Below are 21,746 nucleotides of genomic sequence, written 5' to 3'. Positions count from 1 at the left end.
GTGGGGGGGCTATGAAGACCATCATTTACCCCCGAACCCCGACATTCAACGGGTACAACAACAAGCGGAGAAAGCAGAATCGCGGGCTGACCTTATATATACAGTCTATGGGGCTGACCAGCGGAGAAATGCTCGTCCCGTGTGAACAGCCAGGCGGCTAACGAGTGTGGGGGGGCAGGGGGGATGATGTGGGGGGTGGGCCAAGACCATGTAGGGAGACTTCCAGTTCCTTGTTACGACACAAAACCCAGGAAGCTCATTCGAGTCACTCAAGCATGACGTTTCTGACTTAGAGGAACTATAACAAAACGCGTGAGTGTTTTTTCCCCAGAGTGTTTGGGTTGGTAGACATGAGCCAGATACCCACATTAACCTGTAGAAGCACTAACAAAGTGGAATTTTCATGATATGTCCCCTTTAAATAAAAGATGAAACATCTGTGGCAGCGAAACAGTGACTTTGAAAACTGTTCGATGTCAATCAACTCAACATTTCACTTTTTATTTATCTTCCAAAGTCAAAGAAAGAAAACGTCAAACGAGAGAAAAACACCAAGAAAAACAAATAAAAGCTCAAGTATGTACAATAAAAACACAACTGCACTAAAAGTAACTCTTAAGAGCAAAGTTAGAAAATCACCTCCGTGAAAGATGAAAGATATTTAGCAAAATATAAAATAGGATAATTTTACCACGTGTTTGATATTTAATAGAAAAGACAAATAGTTTTTTAATGTCACCTAAAGTCTGAGCAGCGTCCGAACAGACATTTCATTTATCAGCTTCACCAGAGAAACAAGGGATAAAAATATATATAAAAACTGAGGGGATGAAATCATGTAATAAAACAATTATACATTTCTGAGTTAATGTGACTGGAACTGAAACGATGAGGTCATCACTTGAAAAACTCATCTTTAATCTTTACGTTATATATAAAAATCAGATATTGCTGTAAATGTCCTGCTCATTATTTAGCAACGTGGCGATTTTCAGAGAAAGATCGAAACAACTCTAACGCTCCGCAGGGAGGAGGTGCACGTGGTGGCTGATGGCCTGCTCCATGCAGCTCTTAAAGGACTGGTAGGAGGAGGTGACGGGCAGGAGGAGGTGCTTGGAGCTGGGCTCGCTCTGAGGGAAGAGCCCCCCATCACTCCACTCCTCCTCCCCTGATCTGCCCATCTCCTCCACTCCTGGTGAGGAGGAGCTGAAGGGGTGGAGGAAGGAGATGGAGGGAGGATGGAGGAGGCCGGTAACTGGAGGCTCCTCAGCTCCTGTGGCAAAGAGAAGGAGGTCCTGCAAGGAAATGGAGCTCCTTCCAACTGAGGTGGGGGGAAGGAGAGGAGGAGGAGGAGATGGGGGGAAGGAGAGGAGGAGGGGAAGAGAAGGAGGAGGAGAGGAGGAAGAGAGGAGGAGAATAAGAGGGGAAGAAGAGGAGAGGAAGAGGAGGAGGAGGAGATGGGGGGAAGGAGAGGAGGAGGAGGAGGAGAAGATGAGGAGATGAGGAGAAGAGAGGAGAGGAGGAGGAGAAGGAGTTATAAATAACTTTAAACTCAGTGACAGTGAATTAGTTCTGATGAGGTATAAAACCCGTGTGTACCTTCACACTCCAGCAGGAGGTGTCTCCAGAAGGTGACGACGGGCGTCTCCCTGTCCAGCTTCTCCTCCTGCTCTGACAAGTTGATGATGAAGAGTTGACCGACCGTCTGAGCCGTGAGACGACCCGCTGCTTCGCAGAAAACGCCGTAGAACACGGACGGGAAAAGCTGCACCTGGATCAGATTGGATTCAGGACGGTCAGTGACGCTGATGAACTGTGAGCGTTAAACAGGAAGTGAGTTACACGGAGGTCACCTGATCAAAGACGCCTAACGTCTGCAAACCTTCACGAAACCTGGAGGGAAACAAACAGACGTTACAGGTCAGATACTTTGACTTCGATTCTATCCTGAATAACCTGATATTCTGATGTTAGGGAGTAAAGCATTTCCAATAATGATACACCGACCGCCATAAGACGCTTTGCTAAATGTTTCATTCTGAAAAAGCCGTGTTACACACTGACGAAGACGTCTAGAGGTTTTTACGTCCTCCTCTTCCTGCTCCACCACCGCTCGCCTGAATGCTGCGGAGGATTAGTTGCTGTTGTGAACGCGTCTGTGCAGAGAACCTCCCTCAGCGATGTTCATGTGTGAAACACAAACTCTGGAGACACAGGACGTGTCTGAAAAGGGCTCTCGTGACCCCGTTAGAAGAATCTCACACAATGAATGACTTCATGGACACTCTGCCTCTACCTCTGCAGTGGGAGCTGCATCCTGGTGATCAAACTGAAGCTGACCAAATCCTCCACCAGCGCCTCCCTCTCCTCCAGGCTCCGGATTGGCCGGTTGCAACCAGCCATCTCCAGGTACTCCCAACTGGAAGTCACGGCTTCCTTCAGGCTGTCTAAAGACTCCGCCTCCTTGATCTGAAAGCAGCCAATCAAATCGCTTCACTTCAAATTACGAAAAGAAAACCTGGAACGTTTGTGCTGCAATAACAAGGCGTGGTTTCTCTCGGTGCTGCTCACCCTGCTGACTTGGCGTGTGAAGTGTGCGTCGGGGGTCATGTGTGCGACAGTGAGGGGGCGGTTTGGTGGGTAGTTGAACAGACACTGGTAGAGCCCGCGGGAGAAGAAGCTGACAGGTGGACCGCCGTGAAGCAGAGAGAGAGCCAGCAGGCAGCCGACGTCAAAGTAGAGGTCATCACGCAGAGCGCACGCCACACACACGATAAAGAAGACCAGGATGAGACTGGACCTGCAGCCGCTGCGTTGGACGCTCCAGCTGCACTACATCACACCAGTGCAGCAGCTGTGGTCAACATTGCTACAGAGAATATTTGAACTCTTATTGTAGCAGGAATAACATTGTTGGTTTTAATGTAAATGATGAAGTGGATCAATAATCTGCTTCAGTTCACCACCTCCCGTTCCAGCATGTTGCTGCGCATGGGTCAGAGTACGGCTGCACACATTCTCCTGTCAAGCTTGTTTTTTAGATCCAACGTTTGCAGACACACAAAATGAAGCCCCGGAACTGTTTGTTTGATATTTAGTGATTCAACAACAATCAGAAAGGATAAATTAGCATGACTGTGGCATAAATAAAGAATAAAATAAAGCATTAAAAAAAACTGTACCCTGATAATCCAGAGCCAGATTTTTGGATCCATGTGGACCCTCAAACACCGCAGAGTCCTGGATCTGCTGCACCAGCAGCTTCAGGAAGTACTGCCTGGCCGTTTGGCCGTCCCTGAGGCTGCTGGGAAACGCAGTTTGCTTCTCATCGTGGAACCTGGACAAAGACGACACAGATTTGAGGACAGCAGAAATCCACGTGTTGACAAACAGACAAAAACCAAATGAGCCCGAGGGTAAAACCTAGACTGGAAGGTTTGGAGCTGAGGTGTGAATGTGGACTGAGGGGAGTTTATCTGACCTGACAGACAGAGTGCACGTGGGGTCGAAGTTGGGCCTCCGGACCAGATCCAGACCAGCAAACAGAGCCTGATACCCACTCACCTCCACCTGGACAGTGAGTGGACGGAGCTGAGGGGCTAACGCCAGCAGGAGCTCCTCAGGGGACCCAGCTGTGACCGGTAACGATGGCCTGAGCAAAGAGAGAGACGTTTCATGTAACTCGGCCCCAGAAAAACACATCCTGCATTCTTTCTGTTCCTCAAACCCACTGCAGACACCTGCAAAAGGTCTTTCATTCCCACAAACAGGAACAAAACAAAAAGTATGAGAGGGTGGAGTTAATATTTGATGATGCATGCTTGAGGGAGTAGCAGCCAGGCTAAGACTGTAGCTTCTTTAGCTTCAACTTTCACTTGAACTTTGTGTGAGCCCTTTTCTGATTGGCCATCGCCCCCTGAGAGCGGTGAGGTCAGGATCACTCAGCAGAATACGTCCAGAGAAGGGACACTACCAACGGGTGCGTTCGATTTGTGTACCTTTTACAGCTGATGGAGGAGTGGATGGGGGACAGGTGGCGTTTGGACAGCAGACTCTTTCTTGGAGCGCTCTGAGGAGACGCAACCAGGGAGGCTGGACGAGACAAAAGCTCATGGTTCACATACAGTCTACAGGAGGTGCTCAAGATTTAGTAACCACATTAAAGGATGTTCCCAAGGTCGCTTTGCATCATCCAAGTGTGTTCACTAAAGTATTCAGGTATAATGTAAGAAGTATTCAGGTATAGAGTATTCAGGTATAAAGTAAGAAGTATTCAGGTATAATGTATTCAGGTATAAAGTAAGAAGTATTCATGTATAATGTATTCAGGTATAAAGTAAGAAGTATTCAGGTATAAAGTATTCAGGTATAAGTGTATTCAGGTATAAAGAAAGGGTAAGAAGTATTCAGGTATAATGTATTCAGGTATAGAGTAAGAAGTATTCAGGTTCCTAAACTGTGACTTCACGTCAGTTTGTAGACGGAGACGGAGCAGATGCTTAGAAAGATTCACTCTGAGGGGAAACTCATACACGTCAGTCTGATGAATAACTAAACTGTAAAAATCAGCTGGTGGATGTTGGTCACTCAGTAGATCTCGTTCCCCCTCATACACACTCATAAAGGTCACTCCTCTAAATATGTCAGGTGTGTGTCATCAAGATCTATGAATTATTCTGAGAAGAAGTATTTCAAAATGTCTCACTTTGTTAAAGAAATATCTGCCCCCCCGATCCAGATCTACCTCACAACAGTTCTTCCTCGTCTGCTCGCCTCCTCCACAAAGTTTCATGAAAATCCTCTGAGTGTTTTTTGCATAATCCTGCTGACAACAAAGAAAGTAACTGAGACCTTTCCCGTCCGTAGCCTGTGTGCAGTCGCTGCAGGCCCAGTCTCTGGTGTGCAGCTTCAGCCCCGAACATTTCCTGTGAGTTCCTCTGGATCCACACAGTCGACAGCGAATCACCTCAAACCACCTGGAGCCAAAAACAGAGCATTTCCACTACAGTGTCTTACACTGACGCGTCTCTCTCCTTAATGTCTCTGCTGTGCGTTCATGTCAGTGTAGGAGAGGAGGTTGTACCCGGTCTTTGCGGAGTGTGTGGGTCCGTCATTGCAGAGGCAGGTGACAGCGTCACAGTGGTTGTAAACCTCCAGCAGCTCAGAATATGCGTTGGCCTCCAACTCCCATGAAGCATCTCTGCAGGAAGCAGAGACAGAATGAATCAGGAAACCGACGTCAGTTTGTTCTGCTTGGCTTCCAGCTGCCTCGACCCACAATCCCATATTTAACCTGATTAGAAATGTCTCAGTTAATGTGAAGGTGTCTGTACATAAACTCTAAATCAAGATGGACGACAACCGCTAATAGAAATCAATTTGACCCGGGACAAACGTGACCACTAACAGTTTCCACTGGACTCGAGTTTTGTTGGGAGGCGGCAGGAAATTCTCTTTGCAGAAAAAGTCTGAACAGCCCGTCAACAACCTGAATATCTGGAATCTATTATCGAGGGCGGCAGGGCTCCATCTGATTGGTCAACTGTATTTACATGCAGAGCGGCTTCAGGCTCTTCCAGAGACGTGGAACATCGGAAAAGAAGATGATGCCTCAACAACAAAAACATTGTCATCATTGACTTGAGCTTTCTGAAAGTCATCAGTGTGTTGATGATCACGTTACCTCTCCGGGATGTAGATTCCCATCCTGAGCATCTCCTCCTGGAAGCTCTCCTTGTTGTTACAGAGAGTACATCTGAAGAAGAAGAGGCCAGCGCTGTGGGCCTGACGCTGTCACCGATACGAACACACAGGAAGTTAATAAAACAATAACATCCTGCTACAACGTGACACAAAGCTGTACACAAACCTAACTGCAGGTAAACTGCAGCTCTGTTCCAGAAAGACTCGGTTCACTACCTGTACACACTCCCTGTGGAACCAGCTGGCGTGGCAGCACGGACATTTGAGGACGGAGTAGGACAGGACGGGGTCGATGGTGTCCAAACAGACGGAGCAGGACTGAGGCAGACTGAGGTCTGAGCCCACACACAGAGACTGAGTGGGACTGTGATCCGGACAATACGACCTGCAGACAGAAACCACAGGGGTTCAAACTCTCTGAGCGTCTCTGTCCCTCATGTCTGTGTGAAGACCTCCTGAAGACAGAGGTCGAGAATCTTTGCATATTTTTATACCAGACTTCAACATGGAGGCTGTGGAGGTGGGGGGGCTGGGAGAGCACCTTCAGCACAGGGGAGAGCTGTTAGCTGATCGGTCCTCACGTTTAAAAGGCAGCGACTGAGCTGCCTAACTGGGAGACACACGGGACACTGGGAGACAGTCGCAGAGGACCGAGACACATGGACAGAGACACTGAGCTGCTAAGCTTAGACGTCCAGCAGAAACTGCTGGAGCCCTTTAAGTTGAGTTTAATTTATGTTTGCTGACGTGTGTTAAATGGCAATAAAAGATTATGATTATATATATTATAGGTTATGATTTTATACAAATAAAACGGAGTTATCTCAGTTCAGAGGCTGCATTCAAAGACTTCTTACATCACAGTGGCTGACCAGACATTTTAAAGACTCCTTCATCCCGACATCCTCACGTCTTCGAAAAACGAAGGTTCCGACAGGTGGATCCTTCCGGGCCCAACCGATCCCGTCCGTCAGTGACAAACCCTTTTTGAGGAGGTAACGTCTAATGCTTGAGTATCACACTTCAACTCTTCATATTTTAAGGTTTCCTGCTGAATATTGGAGATAAACTCTGGTTTTTAATAACTTTGAAGTCTCTTTAACTGATTTCAGCTTCACTGATTCTATTTGTTTAGCCAGTATTCACAAATCATAATTTGTCTCTTAGATCTTAACAAGGTGCAACATCCTCTGTTGTTAAAAACTAACCCTAACCCTAAAAATATGATTGCTTAGATGTAATCATACTGTGGCAGCAATAAAATGCCGAAGTGAAGATAATGGAGGATGGCAGTGAACTCATGGCAGAGTGTATTTTACATCTTTACCCAGACAACACACCCACGTGTGAAATCTCAAATCAACCACGCAGCTGTTGTTCCTCCTGTTTGTGTCCTGCTGCAGAAGAATCCAGCATCTGGATCAAACACTCTTCAGAGGCCTGAACTACCAATCAGGATTTGCTGTATCGAGGTAAAACTTCAGGTTTAGTTCAGAGTTTTCAGTCCTACGAAGCTCGTTCACTTCCTATTCCTAAATTGCCATGGTAACTTATGCTGCACAGCTGACCTGCTCCAGGTTAGGTTGGAGAAAAGAGATCAAGCCGTATAGAAGCTCCGCCCACTGACCAATCTATTCCTGTGAAACATGACATCATCGTTCTTAGAGGATCCGTGTGGCAAATAGCGTCTCTGTAACTTACACATTGTCACAATCAGAGGTTTTACCAGATGTTCTTCCTGCGTTTAGCAGCTGTGACTGTTTCTTTTATTCTGGATCAGCTGTTTGTACTTATATTGTTATTACACAACAGTTTGACTTAGCCTGGAGCAGGTGAGCTGTTCAAGTTACCATGGTGATTTACCGATAAGTGCAAACCCAGCTTCGTAGCACAGACCACAGGTGGATGAAAAGATCCTTGTAGAAGACAGAGGGTGACTCGTGATACGAGTGAATGAAAGTGTGTGTGTGGTCGACACTCACGGGAAAAGGCCACTGAACTGAGAGATGAACTTCTTCTTCCTCCCGCAGGGGAAGTGAACCGTCCTCCTGCAGCTCCTGACGTAACAGCCGACACACGCCCCCTTCTTCTTACAGCTGCAGCAAGTCTGAAACACGCACGGTGAACACGCACAGAGAACACGCACAGAGAACACGCACAGAGAACACACACACACACAGAGAACACGCACAGAGAACACGCACAGAGAACACACACACACACAGTGAACACACACAGAGAACACACACGGTGAACACGCACAGAGAACACGCACGGTGAACACACACAGAGAACACACACAGAGAACACACACACACAGTGAACACACACAGAGAACACACACGGTGAACACGCACGCTGCTTCTCAACGTCATCAAACACGACCCTAGTGGCGACTTTATGTATAAACCGTGGATCTCTCACCAGTCGAGCCGACCGTCTCATCTCCTGTTTGATGTCGTCCACCAGGAAACCAAAAACTCCCTCATTGTCCTGCCCTCGCTGGTAAACTCCACAGGACGTCAGCTGAGACAACACACACACACACACAGGATCTGAGCAGATCTGAAATGTCTAGTTTATGAAACGAGTATCCGACTGGGAACATGGATAACACAAGACAGACACACTCTTACCAAACAGAAGTAGTGGACGGTGAGTTTGAGTTCTTTCACCGTGACCTTTTCTCCAAACATGGCCGGATCGTCATCACTCAATCTGCACAAAACACAACCTGAACACAAACGTCAGGTTTCTTCATTTCACACAAGTTCTCGACACTTTATCGTTTCTTCAGCTGCTTGGTCACAGATGAACTGACGTTTGATTTAAGTCTCTGAGTTAAGCATTAATAAAGTGTTTTTAGAGAAAGTAGCTTTTGTTGATTCAAATGATCAAATCCTCGCTGTGGACGTGTGGATGTTTTAATGTTCCTTCCTCTGAAGGCTTCTTTGATTCATTCATTTTTTAAACCTTCATTCAAACAGGATTAAAATGTGTTTTTCCACAGTGTCCTGGTGCCGACAAGTACAAACAGGTAAAAATATGTCTTTCAATGTTTTAACAAATTGAAACAAACACTGAACTCTTATGTTTCTGCATGTGATGTTGTCCCGTCCGTGTTGAGCTGAGCTCTGATTATTATTTACTTCCTGGAGACGACATAAGATTCCTGCAAACAATCTAAAGGCGTTAAGATAAAAGTGCAATAAAATAAATATGACGAAGTGAAATGTGAGAAACAATGAGTCATTATAAACTCTGCACTGAGTCCTGGTTACCAGAACTTACATAAATAAGGAGGTTGTATGAACATATATAATCCGACTGGCTGAACAAAGAACAGCGATGAGCGAGAATCGATGGTCAATCATGAACAGTATTTACAGAATGAAGGCGCTGAGAGCTTCTTGTCTTCTGTTGCTTTAAAGGATCACTCTGGGATGTTTAGGCCTGAGCCTTGTTTTCCATGTTTCTGGGTTTAAATGACTGATAGAAACAAACAGCTCTGCATTGTGTCCAGAGCAGGAACCATAAACCCAGCAAACACAAAACAGCTGCTGCCATGTAATAACTCATTCATTTGTTATTCAGTCTGCCACCGCACTCCATGGACAGAACAGTAAGTTTACCAGCGGAACACAGGAGTTGCTGCTGTGCTGCTGCTGTGCTGATCAGTTAGTGTGTTTGTGTTACTGTGTGACTTCAGCGGTGGAGGTGCCCAGATCATTTAATTCAGGGAAAGTACCACAAAATAACACAAACGACAAACAGGCCGAGGCAGCGGTGGAGCAGCTGCTGCTGTGTTCTGACCTGAGGTCTGTCACAACTGTGTCAACTTCAACAACAAACTTAAAAAACTTAAAATAGTTCTGTTGCCTGATTTTCTGTATCGAGTCCATTTGTGATGCATGTTTCCTGTTCAGCTGCTGTGTAATGGTGTCTTGTGACTGTGTGAGTTAAGAGCTGTGTTGTACGTCCAATCGGCTCATGCATGTGTGATGCATTTGTTGTATAATATTCTGGTCTTTGTAATTATGGTGTGTGTGTGTGTGTGTGCGTGTGTGTGTGTGTGTGTGTGTGTGTGTGTGTGTGTGTGTCACTCACAGTCCTCCCCCATGTTGCCGGCGTCCTGCAGCCGTGAGCTTCTCACCTTCTTCATGTTGGTGAGAACCTGCAGGAACATCAGACACACAGGAGGTCAGAGGTCAAGTCTGCTGAGGTTTCACCAAACAGCTTCAGGTATCATATCAATTTAAAACATGACATAAAACATAAGCAAAGATTGAGCTAAAGAATATTATTACACATTCCAAGTGCTTCACTCCAAGCCACTTCTAGAAATTTCAATAAATACTTTGACCCACACAAACTGCTGCATGTTCATATTCATGCATTTAAAAAGGAAAACGCACATTAATTAACAAGTGTAGTGGAGTCCATCATATAATGGGTCAGATTTAATGATGCAGGCTAGTTTTCATCTGCAGGTTGATGGTAGAAAAACATACAAATACATGTATAACAACACAAGTACACACACAGTACATTAGAATCAACATGATACTGTCATGTTCTTATTCATCATCCTCATGTAGCCCAGAGACTGTGGAGCTTTTCTTTACTGAAGCTAAATGTGACGATGTGAAATAAAAACACAGTCAAATAAAAGTGTACGAGGTGAATTTATAGAACGAGAGTGAAAATAAATGATTATTCACAAATAACAAAGATGTACAGATGTAACACTGGTGTTTGTGGGAAACAGAGATTTAAGTGAAGTGACCTCGACCGAGAGCATCGATTCACAACACAAGGAACTAGCTTCACTGGTTTTATCGGATTCAAACAACGTGTAAGAGAGAAAACGTCCATGAACCTACTGTAAGTTCGGCTCCGTTCAGCTCATGTTCCTCTGGCTCTCGATGCTTTTATTCATTTCTGTTTCACACCGTCGAGTTTTAAATTTCCCTCTTTCAAAACACAACTGCCTCATTTCCGCTTCCGCTGCTTCTTCTTCTTCTCCGAGACTCCAGCTGACTGCTGCAGCGCCCCCTCTCTGCGGTGACGGGATAACACATCTTCTGCATTGTAACTCAAACAGAAGTGAAGGAAACACCAGGGTCCTTGAATCATGAAGAAGAAAATGGACACTTGAATTTTAATAAACTTCCAATCTGCAGAACAAACTGTTAACAGATGTTATTCCAACAACCTGTGTCCAGGGGGACGTGCATGTCCAGTGCATGTGAGTGGTCACATGATCTCTGCAGGCGTGTGAGACGTGTTGGACGGAGATTCAAACTGATGCAGAGACAAAACACCTGTGAGCACAGAGAGCGTTTTAGTTTGGAAACGCCTTCGTGGTGTTAATGTAACTCTAAAGCAAGAACAGAGTGTGGGAATGGAAGAGGAAACATTCTCCCCATTCCAAGTCAAACTCAATGAAGTTGCATCGTTTTGATTTTAAATGATCTGGAGCATCGTGGATTTAAGATAAGATAAGATAAGATAAGATAAGATGAGATAAGATAAGATAAGATAAGATAAGATGATCCTTTATTAGTCCCACAATGGGACATTTGCAGTATTACAGCAGCAAGAGTCAAAAAGACATCAGCAGGTAATAAGAAACATGTAATACTTAAGTGTGAGGAATTAAAAACTATAGAAATATATGAATGTAATTAAACTAATGTAAACAGTGTATATACAGTAAAGATATGTGCAGTGTGAGAATATGTACAGTGAATGTATTGCACATGAACCGTTGATATTGCACAGGCAGATGAATCAGGCACAGTTAAGAGTTAAAGTGTTAGAGTGCAGTCCATAAGGGGTGCATAGTTTGTACTGGCAGCAGAGCTGCTTGTACATTTGTTTCAGGTTTTACAGGTTTTATCATCCAGCATCTCAAGCTCCACCCTCTCCTGACACCTGAGAAACCAGGAAACATCTGTTCCTCCCTGAAGAGACGCAGGCTGAAAACCAGACGATCACATTCACCTTCCAAACCAAACTAAACCAAACCAGACCAAACGTCCTGAGTGAGTCCAGCTACAGGAGAGAAGAGTCAAACTACAACCTGCCGACGCTCCACACACTGACCGTGAGTTTAACAAACACCTCGACTCAGAGAGGAAGTAAACCTCAGTGAAGTTCGTGGAGCTGTGACTGACTGACTGTCTGTTTTCAGCTTCACCTGGAGACTCAATGGCTTCCAGATCAGAAGAGGATCTCTGCTGTCCCGTCTGCCATGAGGTCTTCAGAGATCCTGTCCTTCTGTTATGTAGCCACAGCTTCTGTAGAGACTGTTTGAAGAGCTGGTGGAAAGACAAAGAAGTAAAAGAGTGTCCACTTTGTAAGAGAAGATCTTCAAAGGGTGAACCACCTTGTAACCTGGCGTTAAAGAACCTGTGTGAGACCTTCTTACAGGAGAGAGATCAGAGCTCTTCACATCCTCTCTGCAGTCTGCACTCAGAGAAACTCACACTCTTCTGTCTGGACCATCAGCAGCCAGTGTGTCTCGTCTGCAGAGATTCAGAGAAACACAGCAACCACAGAATCAGACCCATCGATGAAGCTGCACCACAACACAAGAAGCAGCTTCAGGAAACTCTGGAGCCCTTGAAGAAGAAGTTACAGTGTTTTGAACGTGTTAAAGTAAAGTTTGAACAAACAGCAGAACACATTAAGGTCCAGGCCGGACTCACAGAGACGCAGATCAAGGAGCAGTTTAAAAAGCTTCATCAGTTTCTGGAGGAGGAAGAGGAGGCCAGGATGGCTGCACTGAGGGAGGAAGAGGAGCAGAAGAGTCGGATGATGAAGGAGAAGATTGAGTCTCTGAGCAGAGACATAACGGCTCTTTCAGACACAATCAGAACCACAGAGGACGAGCTGAGAGCTGAAGACGTCTCGTTCCTGCTCAACTACAAGGCTGCAGTGGAGCAGGTCCAGCAGCGCCCCTGCTGGATGATCCACAGCTGGCCTCAGGAGCTCTGATAGACGAGGCCAAACATCTGGGCAACCTGAGCTTCAACATCTGGAACAAGATGAAGGACATGGTCTCCTACAGTCCTGTGGTTCTGGACCCAAACTCTGCTCATCCAGTACTCGTCCTGTCTGAAGATCTGACCAGTTTGAGAGGAGGAGAGGAACAGAAGCTTCCTGACAATCCAGAGAGGTTTGATCAATACATCTCAGTCCTGGGATCTGAGGGTTTTAACTCAGGGACTCACAGCTGGGACGTCCTGGTTGGAGACAGTACTTACTGGTCACTGGGTGTAAGAGCAGAGTCTGTCCAGAGGAAGGGAAACAAACTGTCTGGATCATGGAGAATAAGGTTCCATGAAGGTAAATACACATTAGTGTCACCATCAGCATCATCTGTTCTCTCTGAAGAAGATCCAGAGGATCAGAGTGAAACTGGACTGGAACAGAGGAGAACTGTCGTTCTCTGATCCTGATACTAACAAACACATTCACACCTTCACACACACTTTCACTCAGAAGATGTTTCCATTCTTTTGCACTAGAGATCACTTGAAGCTGTTACCTGTGAATGTCTCTGTGACGCTGGATCAGAGCAGTTAGAGATAAAGATTTTATTCATCATGTTTATTTCTTCAAGAGAAATCTGCTGAATCTAAATGTTAAACTCGTTATTCTAAAGCTTTGTTTATTTCTCCTTTTACTTCTCACTCATTTTTATTTCTCCTGTCGACTTTTCCGTGTGTAAAAGATTTCATTATTTTCTGATCTTTATCTTTGGTTTGTTTTTTACTTTCATGGAAAATGTTTTCTATCATTTAGATTTTGTGTGGATCCATGAAGTCGAGCAAACTGATGAAGATCCACATAAAAACACATTTATCAATAACAGCTGATCATTGTTCACATTCAACAAACTTTATTAAAACTCACACATGAGACATGATTCATGTGTTGGGCCATGGTTCTTTGTGAAACCACACTTTGGCCTACATGTTCAGTCAAGAGCCTGAAGCAGCATGTTCCTCCAGGACTCAGTCCCCCAGAGGGCATCAACTTCACACAGAGGGGTGAAAACCCCCCCAGGGACACAGGTTTCAACTCCCATTGGTCACTCTGGACCCCATGACCTGTGAGGTCACCGGGCCAATATAAGCCAGGTTCTCCAGCTTCTTCACTCTCTTCCTACAATCCTTCCACAGGAGGGAAGGCTGTGGAGCCTCTTCTCCAGCTCACATCTTCTCTTCCCATCCAACTCTTCGAGAGGAGCACAAAGGTGCAGCTTCCAGCTCATCTCACCAAGGAAACCTCCTCGCCCTCCAAGCTCTACCAACGCCAGAGCGATGATGTCTGGGAAAACTTCCACACTGAGCTGCCCAGCTCAACAGGAACCAGCAAGACACAAAACTGCGAACTACAGCAACTTCCTTTTTCCCCTTTCCACGGACTGGTAACACAACTGGGCTTAATAATTATCCACAGACTTTATTCGATTCTGTGGGGTTATAAGTTTGATTTGTGTTTGTGATATTGTTAATTGAGAAAGTAATGTTAGTTATGCTTAGTCTCGCATCACTAGTAACTTTCTAATTGCACACAATTTTTAATGTTGATATGAATTTCCAACCTCACACTGTCAAGAACCCATATCCTTCAACTTAGCTAACTATCTATGTAATTTGGTTATAGTTATTCATTTAATTGTTAATCAGGTTCCAAATTTGTAGTTAGAACTTTATGAACTTAATCAATAATTATCTTTCTTCCTTTGAAGGGTGGTGCAGTAACTTTAATCAATTAATTATTATTTAATATTAATAATAAAATATTAATATTTATATTTATCTTGATAACCAATTTATTGAATGCCGAAAGGCACATTTATGGTAGTTTATCATATGCAAAAAAAACAGCTCGCGCCTACACCAAGGAGGGGCTCTCCAGCTCACATCTTCTCTTCCCATCCAACACTTCGAGAGGAGCTCAAAGGTGCAGCTTCCAGCTCATCTCACCAAGGAAACCTCCTCGCACTCCAAGCTCTACCAACCTCCTAGCAGCGACTCGATGTTCTGCAGGAAAACTTCAACCAGCAACTGAGCTGCCCAGCTCAACAGAATCACTAAGGCAGGAGCCACAAACCAGCAAGACGACTTCACAAAACTGCGAACTGCACAGCAACTCTTTTCCCCTTTCCATGGACGGGTAACACAACTGGGCTTAATAATTATACTAGGCTAAGCAAGACTGTTTATTCGATTCTGTGTGATGTTTATAAGTTTGATTTATGTTGCTGTGATATTGTGGTTACAAGTTATTGAGAAAGTTAATGTTAGTTATGCTCGTCAGTCTTTCCTTGCATGCATCTAGTAACTTTCTCTAATTTGGCACCAACACAGACACACGCATAAATGTTGCATAAGTGAATTTTGCCAACCTCTACACTGTCAAGAACTCCATATCCTTCAACTAAGCTAACTATCTATATGGTAATTTTGGTTATAGTTATTAATTTAATTGTTAATCAGAGTTCCAAATTTGTAGTTAGTACTTTTATGAGACTTAATCAATAAATTGGCTATCTTTTCCCTTCCTTTGAAGGGTGGTGCCCCGAGGTAACTTTAATCAATTAAAGTTATAATTTAATATTAATATTTTAAATATTAATATTCAATATTTTATTTTGATAACCAAATTTATTGAATGCCGAAAGGCACACCATTTTATGGTATCATGTTTAATGCATTATTGCAAAACAGTAGGATTTAACACTCAGATAGTTTCAGGTTTTTAAATTGAGTTATATATACGTTTATTCATGAATTATGACTTATTTAAATGTTGGGAGCTAATAGTTGTGAACAATAGTTGGGTCTACATGTGAAGACAAAGCCTGAGACCACATGTCTTCTTTGTTCTGGGGACAAAGATGAGCTTCCAGAACTCAGTCTCCCAGGGTGCTTCAACTTCACACCTAGGTGTGAACCTGCCCCTGGACACAGCTTTCAACCCCTATTGGTCACTGTGTGCCCCCCCGACCCATGAGGTCACCAGGACAATAAAAGCCCAGTTCCCCCTCTTTTCTACTGACCTCTGCAGGAGGAGTAGGTTCCTCTCCCTGCTCCAGCTCCTTTGACCTCCGAGCAGGCCTGCCTGAAGCAGACTGCTGAAACCTTCCAAAAGGCAGGGACACGAGAGCCTGCCTAAGAACTTCAGCACAAGCAATTGGCCACGACACAAAGTCTGACCAGCAGATGCACAACAACAGGAGCCACGACCAGTAAGACCAGTTCACTGGACTTTAAACAGCACCTCAAAAAGGACCTTTCCCCCTTTTCATGAACTGGTAACATAACTGGGCTAATTACACGAGGCCTATGCACAGGACTGTTGAATTCTATCATGTGATGTTTTATAAATTGGATTTGTGTTGTTGTGATATTTGGTAATACGTTATTTGAAAGCTAATGTTAGTTCTGTGATGCTCTTCATAGAATCAGACTCTTTCTTTACATGTAACTAACTACTTCCTCTGACCCGGCGCCAACACCTCACACACTCCTCTCCCCAACACACACATGTGATCTCAGCCCCATGATCCCAACACCCCAGGGGGTCTTTTGTCTTCATAGTGGCCAGCCGCCATTTTGAAACCACACACACACACACACACACACTCACTCACTCACTCACTCACTCACTCTCACACACACACACACACACACACACACACACACACACACACACACACACACACACACACACACACACACACACACACACACACACACACACACACACACACACACACACACACACACACACACCTCAACTCTTTTGCACAATATTTAAAAATGCGACCGCAGATGTTGTCTGGCCCTTGGCTCTTGTTCACCTTTGTAGAACAGAAAGCCTGTTCAACATCGTTTTGGTTTATAATGAAATGTTGATTTTCTTGAAGTTTAAGACTCAGTTCTTGAATTTTATTTCTAAAATCAAACATGTCAAAACGATTATAAAAGCAATAAAGAGCATTGGCAAAGGTAGTGTTGTTAGGATTTTAATAATATAATTAGACACTATAGCCCCGAAAAGGATGGATTTTACATGCACCATGTTTGTACCTTAACAGAAAGAATTAATGTGTGTGTGTCCGTGAAGATGGCAATGAAACTGAACTCAGGGGTGGGGGGGCAGGGGCAGTTTGGCCTGAATATGTGGGAGAATGTGTGACCTTCAGATAGTGACTGATAGTAGCCGTTGCTGGCTGGTTTTAATCTTGAAGTTGGTTGTTGTGTGTGTGTGTGTGTGTGTGTGTGTGCGTCACATCGCAGTTCAGTCTCGCACCTGTCTGATAAGGCCTGTTTTGAGAAGACTGTACATCTGTGGCATACAATACACTGTACTTTAACTTGTTCTCATACCTAACTTACTATATTACAGCCTAAACTCCATTAGCTTTATTCAAACATCACACATACATGAATGCACTGTTTTCTTAAGAAACTGTGACCTACCCTTAGAAAGAATTCAAGCAGCTGCCACTAGGGTCTGAAGGACAGATAGGAACGGCACATGCCATACTGAAGACTCACAAGCTGTCAGCCGATTCAAGGCTTGTTTTAAAACACCAAACCAAACACTGTCAGAATGTGAAGATTTGCCCAGCAGCGGTCAGAGGAGGGGCGAAACTGGGAGCGGCTCCTCATCATTGGCGGATTCCAGTGCCTTGAGGCTGGGACCAGCCTGTGCACTAGCCACGTGACTCCCCCTCGTTATTGACCAATGAAGTTCTACCTACTATTATAAATATTGCACCTGTCGTCCGTTCGGGGCGACTCTTGACTTCCCCGGCGGTATTAGGCGGCCTGGGGCTGTACGTTGAGTGCCCATAGCTATGTTGTAGCTTTTCATTGCTTCTAAATAAATACTTTTTGAACCAAGACCGACTCTACCCTCTCTACCTAAGGATAAAAGAACACAACAGTGTCTGACATAAAACCATCTAAAATGACTTGTGTGCTTTTTGTTTTATGTAAATGTAAAATGTACAATCATTTGATGATGTCATACTTTTTACTTCACTCACACAATTAATGAGCAAACTTGAGCTGATTTGAATTTATAAAACCCTCTTTAATTCTCTGACATTGTTTCCATTTGTTTGCACTTTGCTTCTGTCTCTTTAATGTGACTTCAGCTCTGCAGTTACGTCACAGACTCCCCCTGCACTTCCTGTTAATATTTAACTTTCACTTTCACTCTCTAGCAGAACGATCTCTGAACATTTAACACTCAGCAGATCACAAACATATTCAAGCAGCTATTTTACAACAAGTCTCTTGTCTGTGTGAGCTTGTCTGTAAGGCTTGAATTACTTTTTACAATCGTGTCCTGACTCACCTGAGAAACCAGGAAACATCTGTTCCTCCCTGAAGAGACGCAGGCTGAAAACCAGACGATCACATTCACCTTCCAAACCAAACTAAACCAAACCAGACCAAACGTCCTGAGTGAGTCCAGCTACAGGAGAGAAGAGTCAAACTACAACCTGCCGACGCTCCACACACTGACCGTGAGTTTAACAAACACCTCGACTCAGAGAGGAAGTAAACCTCAGTGAAGTTCGTGGAGCTGTGACTGACTGACTGTCTGTTTTCAGCTTCACCTGGAGACTCAATGGCTTCCAGATTAGAAGAGGATCTCTGCTGTCCCGTCTGCCAAGATGTCTTCAGAGATCCTGTTCTTCTGTCATGTAGCCACAGCTTCTGTAAAGACTGTGTGAAGAGCTGGTGGAAAGACAAAGAAGTAAAAGAGTGTCCACTTTGTAAGAGAAGATCTTCAATGCCTCAACCACCTAACCTGGCGTTAAAGAACCTGTGTGAGACCTTCTTACAGGAGAGAGATCAGAGCTCTTCACATGCTCTCTGCAGTCTGCACTCAGAGAAACTCAGACTCTTCTGTCTGGACCATCAGCAGCCAGTGTGTCTCGTCTGCAGAGATTCAAAAAAACACAGCGACCACAGATTCAGCCCCATCGATGAAGCTGCACAACAACACAAGAAGCAGCTTCAGGAAACTCTGGAGCCCTTGAAGGAGAAGTTACAGTGTTTTGAACGTGTTAAAGTAAAGTGTGAACAAACAGCAGAACACATTAAGGTCCAGGCCGGACTCACAGAGACGCAGATCAAGGAGCAGTTTAAAAAGCTTCATCAGTTTCTGGAGGAGGAAGAGGAGGCCAGGATGGCTGCACTGAGGGAGGAAGAGGAGCAGAAGAGTCGGATGATGAAGAAGAAGATTGAGTCTCTGAGCAGAGACATAACGGCTCTTTCAGACACAATCAGAACCACAGAGGACGAGCTGAGAGCTGAAGACGTCTCGTTCCTGCTCAACTACAAGGCTGCAGTGGAACGAGTCCAGCAGCGCCCCCTGCTGGATGATCCACAGCTGGCCTCAGGAGCTCTGATAGACGAGGCCAAACATCTGGGCAACCTGAGCTTCAACATCTGGAACAAGATGAAGGACATGGTCTCCTACAGTCCTGTGGTTCTGGACCCAAACTCTGCTCATCCAGAACTCGTCCTGTCTGAAGATCTGACCAGTTTGAGACGAGGAGAGAAACAGAAGCTTCCTGACAATCCAGAGAGGTTTGATGAATACATCTCAGTCCTGGGATCTGAGGGTTTTAACTCAGGGACTCACAGCTGGGACGTCCTGGTTGGAGACAGTACTTACTGGACAGTGGGTGTAAGAGCAGAGTCTGTCCAGAGGAAGGGAGAGAATCTGTCTGGATTATGGACAATATGGTTCCATGAAGATAAATACTCAGCATGGTCACCATCAGCATCATCTGTTCTCTCTGTGCAGAAGATCCAGAGGATCAGAGTGAAACTGGACTGGAACAGAGGAGAACTGTCGTTCTCTGATCCTGATACTAACAAACACATTCACACCTTCACACACACTTTCACTCAGAAGATGTTTCCATACTTTAACATAGGAGATCATGATCACCCAGTGAAGCTGTTACCTGTGAATGTCTCTGTGATGCTGGATCAGAGCAGTTAGAGATAAAGATTGTATTCATCATGTTTATTTCTTCAAGAGAAATCTGCTGAATCTAAATGTTAAACTCGTTATTCTAAAGCTTTGTTTATTTCTCCTTTTACTTCTCACTCGTTTTTATTTCTCCTGTCGACTTTTCCACGTGTGTAAAAAGATTTCATTATTTTCTGATCTTTATCTTTGGTTTGTTTTTTACTTTCATGGAAAATGTTTTCTATCATTTAGATTTTGTGTGGATCCATGAAGTCGAGCAAACTGATGAAGATCCACATAAAAACACATTTATCAATAACAGCTGATCATTGTTCACATTCAACAAACTTTATTAAAACTCACACATGAGACATGATTCATGTTTAATCACATAAAGTCTGTTCACATATGAAATAATCCAACATATATGAACATTTGTCTGTTTGATGTGATGAAGCCAAAATGATTCTGTCTGTAAAAGTGTTTATTCAACAGCAGCCTAGTGATGTGATGTTAATATTGTGATCAAAGTAATAAAAACTATGAAACAGAAACAGAGTTCTGACCTTGTTTAAGTTGTAGATGCTGCTGTCACAAACCGCTGAAGATCAGAGTTTGAACTTTGTGTCGTCTGCCCCAGTTTCAGGTCAGTGGTAAATTAGACTGGTTTATAACCTGCTAATCCCAGAGAAGCACACTGGAGCTCTGGACCTGCTCCGGATGTGTGCTGCCATCAGCTCCATCAGCTGCCGAGCGACAGCTCGAGGTATACAGACATACTCCTTCACAGTATACACAGTATACAGTAGTATATGTTTGTATTGGACCTGTGGTTATTGGTATTTACTGAATTTAAATGTATTGTTGCTCTTGTTGCACTGCTGAGCGGACCCGTCCTCCTCGTCCAACTCGTTCCACTGAACTGTTGATCCTGTGTGGAATCCTGCAGCAGCACAGCAGACACACACACACACAACCAGGCGATGGCGTGACGCTGAAACATGCAGGAAGGAGGAAGCACTTTCAAAAATAACATCAACAACAATGGGCCGCTGGAAAATCCCTTAATAAATGTTAAATGTTAATTTTACATTCAGCATTAACACTTGAAATCACAAACGTCCTCAGGTTGGTTTGTTCCGGCTCCTCCCTCGCTTCCCTCGTCTCGCCGCCATTTTCTTGCTGTCAACGCAATGCATGATGGTACATTCTGCTCAGTGACCATCATGATGCATTGTGGGAAACACTGAGTTCACTATTTAGGGTATAAAAACTTCACTAAATATTTGGATATTACTACAGAATGAGTGAGTGATTAAATTAAAAGTACTTGTAGAGTGATTAAACGATCTGCTGAGTCATGATGTAATACTTGATGTATTACTTGATGTATAACCTGATGTATTACTTGATGTATTACTTGATGTATTACCTGATGTATTACTTGATGTATTACTTGATGTATTACTTGATGTATAACCTGATGTATTACCTGATGTATAACCTGATGTATTACTTGATGTATAACCTGATGTATTACTTGATGTATTACTTGATGTATTACTTGACGTATAACCTGATGTATTACTTGATGTATTACTTGATGTATTACCTGATGTATTACTTCATGTATTACTTCATGTATTACTTGATGTATAACCTGATGTATTACTTGATGTATAACCTGATGTATTACTTGATGTATTACTTGATGTATAACCTGATGTATTACTTGATGTATAACCTGATGTATTACTTGATGTATAACCTGATGTATTACTTGATGTATTACCTGATGTATAACCTGATGTATTACTTGATGTATTACCTGATGTATTACTTGATGTATTACTTGATGTATAACCTGATGTATTACTTGATGTATTACTTGATGTATAACCTGATGTATTACTTGATGTATAACCTGATGTATTACTTGATGTATTACTTGATGTATTACTTGATGTATTACCTGATGTATTACTTGATGTATTACTTGATGTATTACCTGATGTATT

General features: G+C 43.9%; 2 protein-coding genes and 1 pseudogene across 3 annotated transcripts; 2 read left to right on the top strand and 1 right to left on the bottom strand.

Moving 5' to 3' along the window:
- Positions 1-487: 487 nt before the first annotated feature.
- g2e3 (G2/M-phase specific E3 ubiquitin protein ligase) lies at positions 488-10,840 on the bottom strand. 2 transcript variants are annotated; one of them, XM_047341818.1, is made up of 17 exons: positions 10,587-10,840; positions 9,811-9,877; positions 8,340-8,437; positions 8,128-8,229; positions 7,686-7,810; positions 5,920-6,088; positions 5,684-5,790; positions 5,084-5,200; positions 4,852-4,976; positions 3,999-4,092; positions 3,482-3,652; positions 3,184-3,337; positions 2,572-2,757; positions 2,297-2,469; positions 1,854-1,893; positions 1,600-1,771; positions 488-1,321 (listed from the first exon to the last, which is right to left on the bottom strand). In XM_047341818.1, the coding sequence occupies exons 2-17, from the start codon at positions 9,863-9,865 to the stop codon at positions 1,014-1,016; spliced, it is 2,196 nt and encodes a 731-aa protein (XP_047197774.1). In that variant the 5' UTR covers positions 9,866-9,877; positions 10,587-10,840; the 3' UTR covers positions 488-1,013. The 2 variants fall into 2 exon arrangements, with proteins under 2 accessions (XP_047197774.1, XP_047197775.1); XM_047341819.1 differs by having other exon boundaries at positions 8,340-8,421.
- A 1,076-nt stretch (positions 10,841-11,916) lies between these two features.
- Positions 11,917-15,674, top strand: LOC118116876 (annotated as a pseudogene).
- Positions 15,675-18,369: 2,695 nt separating this feature from the next.
- LOC118116875 (nuclear factor 7, ovary-like) lies at positions 18,370-19,835 on the top strand. Its single transcript, XM_047341668.1, has one exon. The coding sequence runs from the start codon at positions 18,370-18,372 to the stop codon at positions 19,756-19,758; it is 1,389 nt and encodes a 462-aa protein (XP_047197624.1). The 3' UTR covers positions 19,759-19,835.
- The last annotated feature ends 1,911 nt before the right edge of the window (positions 19,836-21,746 follow it).

The sequence above is a fragment of the Hippoglossus stenolepis genome, chromosome 10 (genome assembly GCF_022539355.2).
Source record: "Hippoglossus stenolepis isolate QCI-W04-F060 chromosome 10, HSTE1.2, whole genome shotgun sequence".
In the NCBI taxonomy this organism is placed as follows: domain Eukaryota; kingdom Metazoa; phylum Chordata; class Actinopteri; order Pleuronectiformes; family Pleuronectidae; genus Hippoglossus; species Hippoglossus stenolepis.
Note: the sequence above shows the minus strand (reverse complement) of the source record. Positions and strands in the feature narration are given on the sequence as shown.

Excerpts from the sequence above, each read along its gene's own strand:
- LOC118116875 (XM_047341668.1), top strand. The coding sequence starts at position 18,370 with ATGGCTTCCAGATTAGAAGAGGATCTCTGCTGTCCCGTCTGCCAAGAT.
- g2e3 (XM_047341818.1), bottom strand. The coding sequence starts at position 9,865 with ATGAAGAAGGTGAGAAGCTCACGGCTGCAGGACGCCGGCAACATGGGG. Across the intron at positions 4,977-5,083 it reads ACACACTCCGCAAAGACCGG|GTGGTTTGAGGTGATTCGCT; the intron begins GTACAACCTCCT and ends TTTTGGCTCCAG. Across the intron at positions 1,322-1,599 it reads CCTCCTGCTGGAGTGTGAAG|TTGGAAGGAGCTCCATTTCC; the intron begins GTACACACGGGT and ends CCCCCACCTCAG.